This window comes from Coffea eugenioides, chromosome 9 (assembly GCF_003713205.1).
Source record: "Coffea eugenioides isolate CCC68of chromosome 9, Ceug_1.0, whole genome shotgun sequence".
Classification (NCBI taxonomy): domain Eukaryota; kingdom Viridiplantae; phylum Streptophyta; class Magnoliopsida; order Gentianales; family Rubiaceae; genus Coffea; species Coffea eugenioides.
Window position 1 is genome coordinate 4,228,485 of NC_040043.1, and position 12,606 is coordinate 4,241,090.

The following is a 12,606-nucleotide window of genomic DNA, read 5'->3' on the forward strand; positions in this document are numbered from 1 at the left end:
CAGGTAGATGTTTTGACCAAATTAAGAGATCAAGAAGGGAGAGATGGTTGGATAGAGAAAGGGAAGAAAGGTAACCGAAGTTATAGCCACAACTATACCACAACACTCGAGCCTCTTACGAACCACAAACGCAAATTTTGGAAATTAACAGTACCAAACTCCTAAGGCTACAAATGTAGTTAAGATTACACTATTCAGATAAAGCAAACGCAAATAGTGGGAAAGAAAAAAGAAAAAAAAAAGAAGAGCAAAAGATGGAAAGAGCATTAGGCATCACATTGTTGTGTTCATGGCTGTTCTTTACATGCATTGCCCAGGCCCAAACTGGGCCTATTGATGTCACTCAACTTGGCGCAAAACCAGATGGCAGTGCTGACATGAGTCAGGTAATTAATCTTAATCTTAATGCAGAAGCTACATACATCAAAATCGATTTGTTTGATTGATCAGTTCACCAAAATTTGGAGAAAAGTTCGTGATTTGTCGAAAGCATTGTCCCCATTAAAATAAACAATTGGGCTCTAAAAGATTTTCCATTGTTACAGGTTTTGGCGGATGCTTGGAAACAAGCATGTAATTCTACAACAGCATCTACAATTTTGATTCCAAAGGGCACATTTTTATTGAAAGATGCGAAGCTTGAAGGTCCTTGCAAAACTCCCGTTGAGATTCAAATACAAGGCACCATCAAAGCACCTGAAGATCCTGCACAAATAAGCAAGGATAAGGAATGGATGACAATTATATACGTTGACCAATTGACACTCTCCGGATGTGGTATCTTGGATGGCTAAGGAGCCAAAGCTTGGACCCAAAATGAATGTCGTGTAAAAATCGAATGCAGTAAACTTCCAAATGTGAGCCAGCTTTTACAACATTGAATACACAGCTATGAATGTTTTGCCAACGATACACGAGTTCAATTAGTAATCTGATTCTTGTGCTTTTTTAACTTGAAATTGCAGACTTTGAGCTTGAATTTAGTCAACAATGCTGTCGTCCGCGACCTAACTTCTTTGAACAGCAAACTATTTCACGTAAATCTTTTCGGATGCAACAATATAACATTCCAACACTTCACAATCACAGCACCTGGGGACAGTCCCAACACTGATGGTATTCACATTGGACATTCCACTGGAGTAGTCATCACAGATTCAAACATAAGAACCGGGGACGATTGCATCTCAATTGGTGATGGTGCCAAACAAGTTAAGATAAGCAAAGTGACATGTGGACCTGGCCATGGAATTAGTGTTGGAAGTCTTGGAAGGTATGACAATGAACTGCCTGTTGAGGGTATCTTTGTTACCGACTGCACCATCTCCGGTCCTTTAAATGGTGTAAGAGTAAAGAGCTGGCCAGCTTCTAAAAGTGGTAGTGCCACCAATATGCACTTTGAAGGTATTATCTGTAAGGATCGAAAACAACCTAAGAGGGGGGTGAATTAGGTGGTTTAAAAAAATTGACCAAGATATGAGTCACTTTTTGAGAACTTGCCCTCTTTTTTTAAAAGACTGAACAATGGAGCAATTGATGAGAAAGCACAAGTGCTTGGGAGTAGAAGAGATAAACAATTTATATTGCAAGACAATAACCAAATTTCAAACTCCACTTGAATTTGAAAATTACTTTATATAGCAAGTTTCTTTAAGTTAATCAACTTACAACCAATCTCTTGTGTACAAAGGAAGGATCACTTCCTCCTCGCCCCAAACCGCACTTGGTCAAGTAAGGAAGTTTTACTATCACTCGAATAACCCTCACAAAACTACACTATTGAAAAAATAGAAACACACTTGAAAAACTTATCGAAAATTACACAACTAAGAGTACAAATTTTCTTTAAAGAATATTCTCACACCTTAATCACTCAAGATCTGATGTAGTCTCAATGTGCAAAAGTTATTTGAAATTTCTGAACATACTCTATTTATAGGAGACCAAGAAAGTGCTTCATTATTGCTTCCAACAGATAGAAAGTTGTTGAAGAGTCAACAAGCCGTTGGAATATCGGACGTCCGGTAGTCTGGTTTCTTGCGTACGATAGCAGGTAGTGAGTTTGAAAAATCTTCTTCCATTCGATCGAACGTCCGGTGTTTGCGTTCGAAAGCAGACAATGAGTTAGAAGGAATATCTCAATTCTATCAGACGTCCGATATTGTCTTTGTGAGCGTCCGACACCTTTCGTCGAATTTGAACGATCCTATCAGACGTCCAATACTTGCATCCGATCGAGATCAGTGAGTCAGGGGGAATGTCTTATTTCCTTCGAACGTCCAGTGGTGGAGTTTTTCATGCGTCCAAAATTGTGCAATGATTATCGGATGTCCGAACCAAACGTCCGACAGATTCAGCAGCCTTTGTCCCTTTCATTTGCACTTGATCTCTGAATCTGATTTGCTTCATAACTGAAAATATTTCTTGAAGAGATATTAGGATTATCCATTATTTTGTAAACATCAAAAGATAGGGATCAAGATCAACATTCTCCGCTTTTTTTATGATGACAAAACAATGGATGAAAGGAAGAAAAATGATGAGAAACTCACCCTTACTCATAGCATCCCAAACCAGCATCAAATGAACTCCCTCTTACTAATAGCATCTCAAACCACATCTATTTTATAATTTCTCCCCCTTTTTGTCATCATAAAAGTAGAGAGTAATTGTCATAAAAAGAACAGTAGCAGCAACCATCATCAGTCAATAACAGAAAAATCACATCAAAAGAGACCAAAAAATAACAATGAACATCAATGAAACCAACATTCATACCCACATTCATATCAATCGAAATCCATTAATTATTAAAGGTAAACAACAAAAATGTCCCCTGTGGTATAGCTATCATACAAAAAAATCCCCTCTGGTTTCATATCATACACGTCGATACCCCATGCTTTGAATTATTGTGAAAATTCGACGAAAATCGTTAAAATAGACGGAGCTGAGTGAAAAGATGAAAATACCCTTTTGATATAAGCGACAACTGTAGAAGTAATTTTGCTCTTCATTCTGTCAAAACCAACGAAGAGAGAGAGAAAGAAATAAAAAACCCTAGAGAGAAGATGGAGCAGCCTCTTTTGTAGCCAAATTTTAGCAAAAATTTTGATTGTTATTTCAATCAAATATCAAGATCGACAGATAATACGAGGAAGTGAAGATCTGCGGTGAAAAATCGAAGCAAAAGCAGCCTTTTTTGTAGCCAATTGCAGCCCCTTCTGTAGCCAATTTTCAGCAAAAATTTTGATTCTTATTTCAATCAAATATCAAGATCGACGGAAAATAGGAGGAAGTGAACATTTGCGGTGAAAAATCGAAGAAAAATGGGTTAGTATATCATCTCTCATCTATTTCCATTCGAGTTTTAGGGTATGATATGGAAGCGAAAATATTATTTACTAATTTCAAATTAAATTGGGAGGCCATTATTTAACAAAGATAATATTTTTGATGTATTTATGTAATGAAGATGAAGGTTGTTCATGTATGCCCAGCAAACCTAACTGCATAGATAGACAGCTTAAGCGTCCCTTTCAAATTGCTAAAGTTTTGATAATTATTGAAAGCTTAAAAAGGGATAGCTTTATAGAAGAGGTCCCTCATTTACTAGCTTTAGTTCCAATTCCTCAATTGTTTGGCAAAGATAAGGCTACGCGTTTCATGTCCTAATCTGGTCACCCCTTCTTTTTGGTCAGACTCAATTGTTGAGTCTGACAGTCCGTGTTTTTGGCTTAAATTTATACTATCAATGTGTAGTATTACTTGTATTGATCAATTACTACTGTTAAATGCCATGACTAGTCAAGCACGACAACTTCTGTAATCTGTAATTATCTTAATATGGCTTATATGGAGACATGTTGTGGTCCAATGTGGTCCCCAATCCCACCTACAATAAATTGTTTGTTCTGATTGTGTTATGTTAGTTTTTTGTGTAGTTGTCAAAAACAAATTACTAATATCTGATGTCCTTTATTGCTTATCATGCTGTAGCAGAGGAGAAATCCGAGGACAAAGTTGACATACACATGTATTTTGGTGGGAGATTAAGAGAAAAGTCAAGGCTCTACTACACAGGAACCCACATGGCTATTTTCAGAGACAGAATAGAAAATCAGTTATCAATAGTGAGTCTGTGTACAATGTTTAAAAAGGTAGATGAAAGAGCAACTAGAGTAACTTTTTGGTTTTGTGTCCCAGATGTGAATTTAGAAGGTAGTCTACACCCAATTAGAGACAATAATGATATTGAATTAATGAACCAGTGCTACTGGAACTTGCCTAAGGAAAGGCTAATTTATGCTTGCAGTGGGGATGAGCCATTTGACAAGGAGCCAGAAGATGGTGGGGTCAGTGATGGAATAAAAAATGAAGGCCATGATACGGATGCATGTGAAGATGGTGGGGTCACTAACACTACGGGGACAGGTGCATGTGAAGATGATGAAGAGCCAGAATGGTTAAAAGATGGGTTGGAAACAATAGAAGATGAAGACATCTTTAGCCCAAAGAAAGATGCTGTTGGAGACAGCAACTACAACAAAAAAGGTGGGGCAGGGGCAGATGGAGACATAAAAAAAGGTGATGGCACTAGTACTTCTTCAAAATTGCCAGTGCATGTATTCTCATTTGCTGGAAAGTCAGATGAAAAAAGTTCTCCTAAAAGGGGTTCTGTGAGAAAGAAAAAGGCCAGTAAAAATTCACAATATAGAGGGTCTGATGTGATTCAGCAAATTACACCACCTGTTTCAGAGCAAAGGCCATCAGAAGTTGAAGATGTAAGCATTGAAAAGGGACCTGTTTCATCTCAGAAGCTATCAAAAGATGAAGCTATAAACATTGAAAAACCACCTGCAACATTTAGAGAATCAGATTTGAGAGAAGAAGACGAAAGGGTAGGGAATGCTGAGGTGACTGAGGAGGATTGGCAAGAACCTGTGGTTCCGGATGAAGAGTTGCTAGACAAATTTAGATCTGGTAGTGGAGAAGAAGATAACTGCCTTGACTTTAATCCTGAAGTTCAGTTTATGAAGCCACACTTTGAGCTGAAAGTGGGGCAAAAGTTTACTAATTTTAAAGTGTTTAGATCTGTGTTGTGTGAATGGCTAGTAAGAGAGAGTTATGAAGTTACTTGGGTGAAAAACTATTTCAAGAAAATTATTGCCAACTGTGCAAAAGGTTGTAGTTGGAGGATTCAGGCAACACCAATTCAAGATGAATCAACCTTCCAAATAAAGTCACTGAAGGGTGAGCATGTGTGTGCTCGAGAATATCAAAATAAGCATGCAACAGCCATATATCTGAGCAGCAAATATCAAGATAAGATCAGGAATAATCCAAAAATTGAGTTGATGGGGTTGAAGAATGACATCAGAAGAGATTTAATGATCAATGTGTCAATTGTTAAGGTTGGTAGAGCTAAGCGTAAGGCAAAGGATATGATGCTTGGCACGGACATGGAGCAGTATCAAAAACTCTGGAGTTATGCCGCCACCGTCCGAGACACAAATGCTAGAAGTACTATAAAAATTCAGATTGACAAAACACCTGATGGTTCAACAGGTATATTTCAAAGGTTATATTATTGCTTGCATGCCTGTAAGCCGGGTTTCCTTGATGGTTGTAGACCAATAATTGGTCTAGATGGTTGTTTTCTTAAAACAGCATTTGGTGGGCAATTATTGTCAGCACTTGGCAGAGATGGCAACGATAACATGGTGCCAATAGCAATTGCAGTGGTAGAGGTAGAGCGGTATGACTCCTGGAAATGGTTTTTGGAGTTGCTAATGGCTGATTTGGGCATGGGAAGAGATAACATTCCTTAGACCTTTATCTCAGATAAACAGAAAGGGCTTGTGCATGCCGTCAATGAAGTGTTTCCAGATTCAGAACATAGATTTTGTTTGAGGCATATGTACCAGAATTTTAACCAAAGGTTCAAAGGAAAAGAAATGAAAGACATGTTTTGGGCTGCTGCAAGTGTTGGCAATGAAAAGGAATGGAAAGTGGCAAGGATTGAACTAGAAAAGGCAAACAAAGAAGCTGCTGACTGGTTGAGCAGAATTCCACCAACTCTTTGGAGTAGATCACATTTTACAGGATGTAGTAAATGTGACATTCTGGTAAACAATCTAAATGAGTCATTCAACAACTACATATTAGAAGCAAGAGAGTTACCTACCATTGGGATGCTTGAATGGATAAGGAGAAGATTGATGCAGAGAATTCGAACAAAGAGATCTGGAATGCAAAAGTTTCAAGGAGAAATCTGTCCTAATATAGCAGAAAAGATTGACAAGAATCAGAGGTTGAGTAGGACATTTGTTGCGACCTGGGACGGGGGTCACAAGTATGAGGTTGACTGTGGTGTGAGAAAATGTGTAGTAGTAGACTTGAAAAACTAGACATGTACCTGTGGGTATTTTCAATTAACAGGTTATCCTTGTGCCCATGCATGTACTGCGATAAAAGTGTGTAGATTACCTATAAAAAATTATGTGCATACTTGCTACACTAGAGCTGAATATCTGAAAACATATGCACATACTATCACACCTGTTCCAAGTGATATTTATTTGATAACTTGCGAAGAAGAGGCCATAAACCCCCATGTGGTTAGGAGAATGCCTGGTAGACCGAAGAAACTACGCCGAAGAGCGCAAGATGAGCCTAAGAAGGGTCAAGTATCAACTAGAAAGGGTCTTGTGGTACATTGCAAGAGATGTTTTCAGCCACGGCATAACTCACGGACGTGCAAGAATTCCATTCACCCTAACTCCAAATTTTATAAGGTAATTTTCCTTATACGCTTAAATGTCATTGTTATAGCATCTGTATGTTTTAACAATGTTAAATGGCATTTATAGGCACCTGAAGCAAGCGCAGCTGAATTCATTCAATCACAACCAATTGCTGAGTCGTCCACTCAACAACAGCCAATTAGTGAAGGAGCTAATGGTACTCGAAGTACTACAAAGAATGGAGGTAACAGGGCTGATGGCACCACTGCAACAGTAAAAAGAGCCAGAGCTCCAACTGTTACTGATGTCCTGCGGAAGTTAAGGCCAAAGAGATCAAAAGCCAAAGAAGGCTTAATTACCTGCCAGAATAGTGGCCTAGTCGTAGTTAGAATAGCTTTTGGAATATTTGTAGTTGCTGAATGAAACTGAACATTTGGTGAATCTATGTTCTGGGAATAGATTTTGGGTTGAAGTTCTTGGCAACCACCAGATTAATGTTATGTGATATGGGTGATGTGATGTTGTAGTTGCTGAATGAATCTATAACATTTGTTGTATATCTCTTCTGGGAACAGATTCTGTGAACAGATTTTGGTGTCTGTTATGTGAAATGGCAGTTACATTCATTTTTTGTCTTCTTTTTCGGTCAACTATATAAGTTATAGTTGCTGAATGAATCTGGAAACATTTGTTGTACATCTCTTCTGTGAACAGATTTTGGTGTCTGCTATGTGAAATGGCAACTACATTTATTTTTGGCTTCTTTTTCTGTCAACTATGTAAGTTGTAGTTGCTGAATGAATCTGGAAATTGGTAAGATGATAGCATCCCACAATTCTACGAGCCGATATTTCTTTGCAAATTTCAAGAATTGTGTAGCTTTTCAATTGGGAAGCGGTAAAATTGGTAAGATGATTTGCAGTTAGAACTTTGAATTGAACTTTTGGTCTAACACTGACCATTATTCGGTTGGTAGACATCAAACAAAACACCACAGGGAAAGATAACATAACACAAAACGCAAAACTCCAACTAGTACTTGCTGCAATTCTGTTCATTTTCAAGACACTTGCTCAAATGCAGATTACCAAACAAAACTCCAAATTGCTTATTTCGTTCATTTTTGGGGGTTTTCAAAATGCAAATTGCCAGAACAAAACTCCAATATACAGATTACCAATTTCATTCCTTTTCACTGCAACAAAATGCCAAAACATCAACAGCAGCCTACCAACTAGCAATTCGATAGATGAAGAACTACATCATCAACAATAGCCTACCATTATCTTATCTGGTAGACATCAACAACAATAAAATAGAAAAAATAGCTACCATAACACAACCTCCAACTAGCAATTTCAAGTTCTTCATTTCATTGTCCAAATTTTCCAGTTTTGAGAGCACGCCACCCAAATATGAATTTTCTTGAACATGCTGGCTCACTACGGGGACAGGTGCATCTCGATCTGGCTCGTCTCTGTAGATTGGACTATACCATGAAAAGAACCGATATTCATCTTTTTCACACACAAAATACAACATTCCTTTCGATGGCTTTTCCGACTCAACAATCTTTAGCTTCACATTCCTTCCACAAATACATATCTTATACTGGTATCGCAGACCTCTAGCTCCGTTTCCGCCGCTGGTTGTTCGAGAGCTTGAGGAAGACGTCGATTCTCCACTTTCCTGCAATTCCTTTGCTGGCTTGCAACCTCTGCTTGACTGATTACTCTCGATGTATGGAAATCGTTCAATTTTGGCTGAAGCCGAGCATATCAGCTGAAAGAATTAAAGTCAATGAAGGTCGAGCCTTCAATTTTGATGTCTCCCACTTTTTATTAAAGTCACTGAAGGGTAACGAAGGCATATCAGCTGAAAGTTTGTGGTAGAAATCTCTTGTCCGCAAGAAACACGCGCATTTCCAGTGCGTTTAAGTCAAACGTGATACATTTGACGATTTCCGTCGAATTTTCACAATAATTCAAAGCATGGGGTATCGACGTGTATGATATGAAACCAGAGGGAATTTTTTTGTATGATAGCTATACCACAGAGGACTTTTTTGTTGTTTACCCAATTATTAAAAATATCAAAGGAACTCACTTCAAAATATCAGAAACATTAAAAAAATTACAAAAGAACGTTATGAACAAAAATCTGATCATTCTTACCAACATCTCTTACTCTAATTTTTTGCTTTTATCTCATCTCCAAATGTCACTTTGTCACTTGATTTTGGTTTGAATTTGATGAATGTGATGGATCACCGGTCATGTGTCTTGAGTATCAACTGTCTACGAACTATTTTGATTCCTTAATGATATTTACCAGATTCACCAAATCAAGAGTTCAAGAACTAATATTTGGTACCCTTTAATTTTTGGTTTCTTGAGAGTTAGTATCATGTCTAACTATCCATATGCATTTCACATCTCTTCTAATATTTTTCCTCACATATTAATCACTTTTCATTTAACCTTTTTGACAACAAAAATTACACATAATCAAAGAGTTATTTGCAAAACTAGGTTTAATAAATCTTACAAAATTATTTGCACCAGAATTTAATTTCTTCTCATGAGTGCCAAAATGAGTTTTTGTTTCATTTCCTTGAAAACAGTTTTATTTTTTATTTTGGAGCAATTCATTTAAATTATTCATTCTTCTTTTCAAATTACCTTACTCCTTTTTGAACATTTCACAAAGCCTTGTTTTTCAATCAAACTTATTTTGTAAATCAATCTCATTCTTTTTCAAGAAATCATTTTCAGTTTTCAGCATCTTGTTTTCTTGAATAAGGCGTGTATTATAATGAAGAACAAAACTAATTTTGTGTTTTAATTTCTTGTTTCTAGCATAAGATTCTTTCAAAATATCATGTAACTTTTTAATGAAAGATTCAAGATCATCATTAGTTTCATCATCACTATCAAATTGAGAGTTACAAATTGTTATCTTATCATCTCCAATGGCCATAAAAGTCAATTGAGCAGATTCATCTTCCCCTTCAATTTCACCATTGGAGTTGTGTCCATTCCATGTGAACTGAAAATTGTTGAATTTTGGTTTTCTTTCACCGTTCCCACTTCTTCATTGGACATTCACTTATGTAGTGTCCAAATTGGGCACATTCATAACATTTGTCACCTTATTTTTTGTTGTCTCATATCTTCCTTTGTTTCTTGCATTGTTGAATTGATTAGAATCTGAAATTGCTAGGTCCTCCTCTTCTAAATCTCCTTTTTGTTGAGAATCCTCTTGAAACTTCTTGTGATAAGAGCAAGATCACTGTCATCAATTTCCACATCTTCTCCATCCAAGAAGCCGAATCATCTTCATATTGAAATGCTTTTAGAGCAATGCTCCCTTCTTACCTTTGCATCTTCTTGCTCATGTACCTTAATCTTAAGTTTCATCTCATGAGAGAGGTCAGAGAATTAATAAATGATTCAATAGGCATAGTATTCAAATCTTTAGCCTCTTCAATAGCAGTCCCACTTTATTTTTCCAATCTTTTGGACAAGACATTCAGGATTTTTCTATTTTTTCTCACCTAGAGAGTATCTTTTTCCAACACTTCTAAATCTTTAATGAAAAACATTGATCTACAATACATTTGATCAATATTTTCAGAGCCTCCATCTTAAACGACTCATATTTTAGTAACTAAGATAGATTTCTTTTGTTCTCTAACATTCTCACTACCTTCATGAATTTCTTTCAATTTATCCCAAATTTTCTTAGTTGACTTGCAACCCTTGACTCTAATAGATTCATTTGAATCTAAAGCACAATATAATACATTCATGGCTTTTACATTTAATGTGAGATGAGCTCTATCCATAGTAGTCAGTTCACTTCTTGTTTTTTGTATAGATCTATGAGTATTTTTATCTATAAGAGAGGCATCATATGGATTTTTCACTAATAATAAATCACAATTCAATATCAATTGATTGCAAAAGGATAATCATTCTTTCTTTCCAACTCATTTAATTTGACTCATTAAACATAGGTGGTCTAATGACAGAATATCCTTCAAAAAATATGACATTATTGGTTGTCATTTTACTCCTAAGCCAATTGAGTTTAATTTTTCAAGGAGACCAAGTTCTGATACCAATTGTTAAGGATCGAAAACAACCTAAGAGGGGGGTGAATTAGGTGGTTTAAAAAAATTGGCCAAAATATGAGTCACTTTTTGAGAATTTGTCCTCTTTTCTAAATGACCACATAATGGAGCAATTGATGAGAAAGCACAAGTGCTTGGAATAGAAGAGAAAACAATTTATATTTGCAAGACAGTAAGTAAAAGGATAGAATAGCAAATCAAGTTTCAAACCACTTGAATTTGAAAATCACTTATATAGCAAGATTCTTCAAGTTGATCAACTTACAACCAATCTCTTGTGTTACAAAAAAAAGATCACTTCTCCTCCTCCCCAAAATCGCACTTGGTCAAAAAGGAAGTTTTACTATCATTCGGATAACCCTCACAAATCTACACTATTGAAGAAATAGAAACACACTTGAAAATTTTATCGAAAATTACACAACTAAGAGTACAAATCTTCTTTTAAAGAGTATTTTCACACTTGAATCACTCAAGATCTGATGTAGTCTCAATGTGCAAAAATTATTTAAAATTTCTGATCATACTCTATTTATAATAGATCAGGAAAGTATTTCATTAATACTTCCAACGGATAGAAAGTAGGTGAAAAGCCAACTAGCCGTTAGATTATTGGACGTCCGGTAGTCTGGTTTCTTGCGTCCGACAGCAAGCAGTGAGTTTGAAAAATCTTCTTCAATTCTATCTGACGTCCGGTGCTTGCATCCTAAAGCAGACAATGAGTTAGAAGAAACATCTCAATTCTATCGGACGTCCGGTATTGTCCTTATGAGCGTCCAACAACTTTCGTCGAATTTGAAGGATCCTAGCTGACGTGCGATACTTGCGTCCGATCGAGATCACTAAGTCAGGGGGAATGTCTCATTTTCTTCGGACGTCCGGTGGTGGAGTTCTTCATGCGTCCGAAATTGCGCAATGATTATCGGACGTCCGAACCAAGCGTCCGACAGCTTTCAGCAGCCTTTGTCCCTTTCATTTGCACTTAATCTTTGAATCTGATTTATTTCATAACTGAAAATATTTCTTGAAGAGATATTAGTATTATCCATTATTTTGTAAATATCAAAAGATACGGATCAAGATCAACATTATCATGCAAAATGTCAGCAATCCAGTGATCATTGATCAAGAATATTGCCCAAACAACCAATGCACAAACACTGTAAGTTAAAAAACATGCATGCAAAGACAATCAAATTCTAAAGTGCATTTCTTTTTGAGCTAATTTTTTTCTTTCCTCGTTGTTTTGCTTTACAGGCCCCATCAAGTGTTAAGATTGCTCAAGTCAGCTTCAAGAACATCACTGGCACTTTAGCAACACCAGCTGTTGTGACTCTTCTTTGCAGTAAGAGTATCCCATGCGATGGTGTAGAGATTGCTGACATTGACTTGGCATACAATGGCAATCAAGAAAATGTGTCAAGCAATTGTGCCAATGTGAAGCCAGCTCTGAGTGGCAAGCTGAACCCTCCAATCTGCGCCAATACCACCATTCCTGCTCAAGCTGCTTAAATTCCCTCAAGCTCAGGAACGAGCTCGAAATTTTTTTCTCCTTTTTTTTTTCTTTCCCCATTTTTTGGACTAAAGAAAACATTTTAGATGTTTTCTTTTCTATTAATTCTTTGATCTATCGATAAGAGCCAATGCCCCTTGCCAAAAAAACATGTATATTTGATCCGAGATCTATTGTAGAGCTCTCCATGAAAATGGGAGCATGTTTAATTA

At 36.7% G+C, this 12,606-nt stretch overlaps 1 protein-coding gene across 1 annotated transcript; it reads left to right on the forward strand.

Annotated features, from left to right (window-relative positions):
• Positions 1-254: 254 nt before the first annotated feature.
• On the forward strand, positions 255-12,393 carry LOC113782019 (polygalacturonase-like). The gene is made up of 5 exons (XM_027327933.1): positions 255-386; positions 546-749; positions 966-1,406; positions 11,969-12,043; positions 12,139-12,393. The coding sequence occupies exons 1-5, from the start codon at positions 255-257 to the stop codon at positions 12,391-12,393; spliced, it is 1,107 nt and encodes a 368-aa protein (XP_027183734.1).
• Positions 12,394-12,606: the final 213 nt, after the last annotated feature.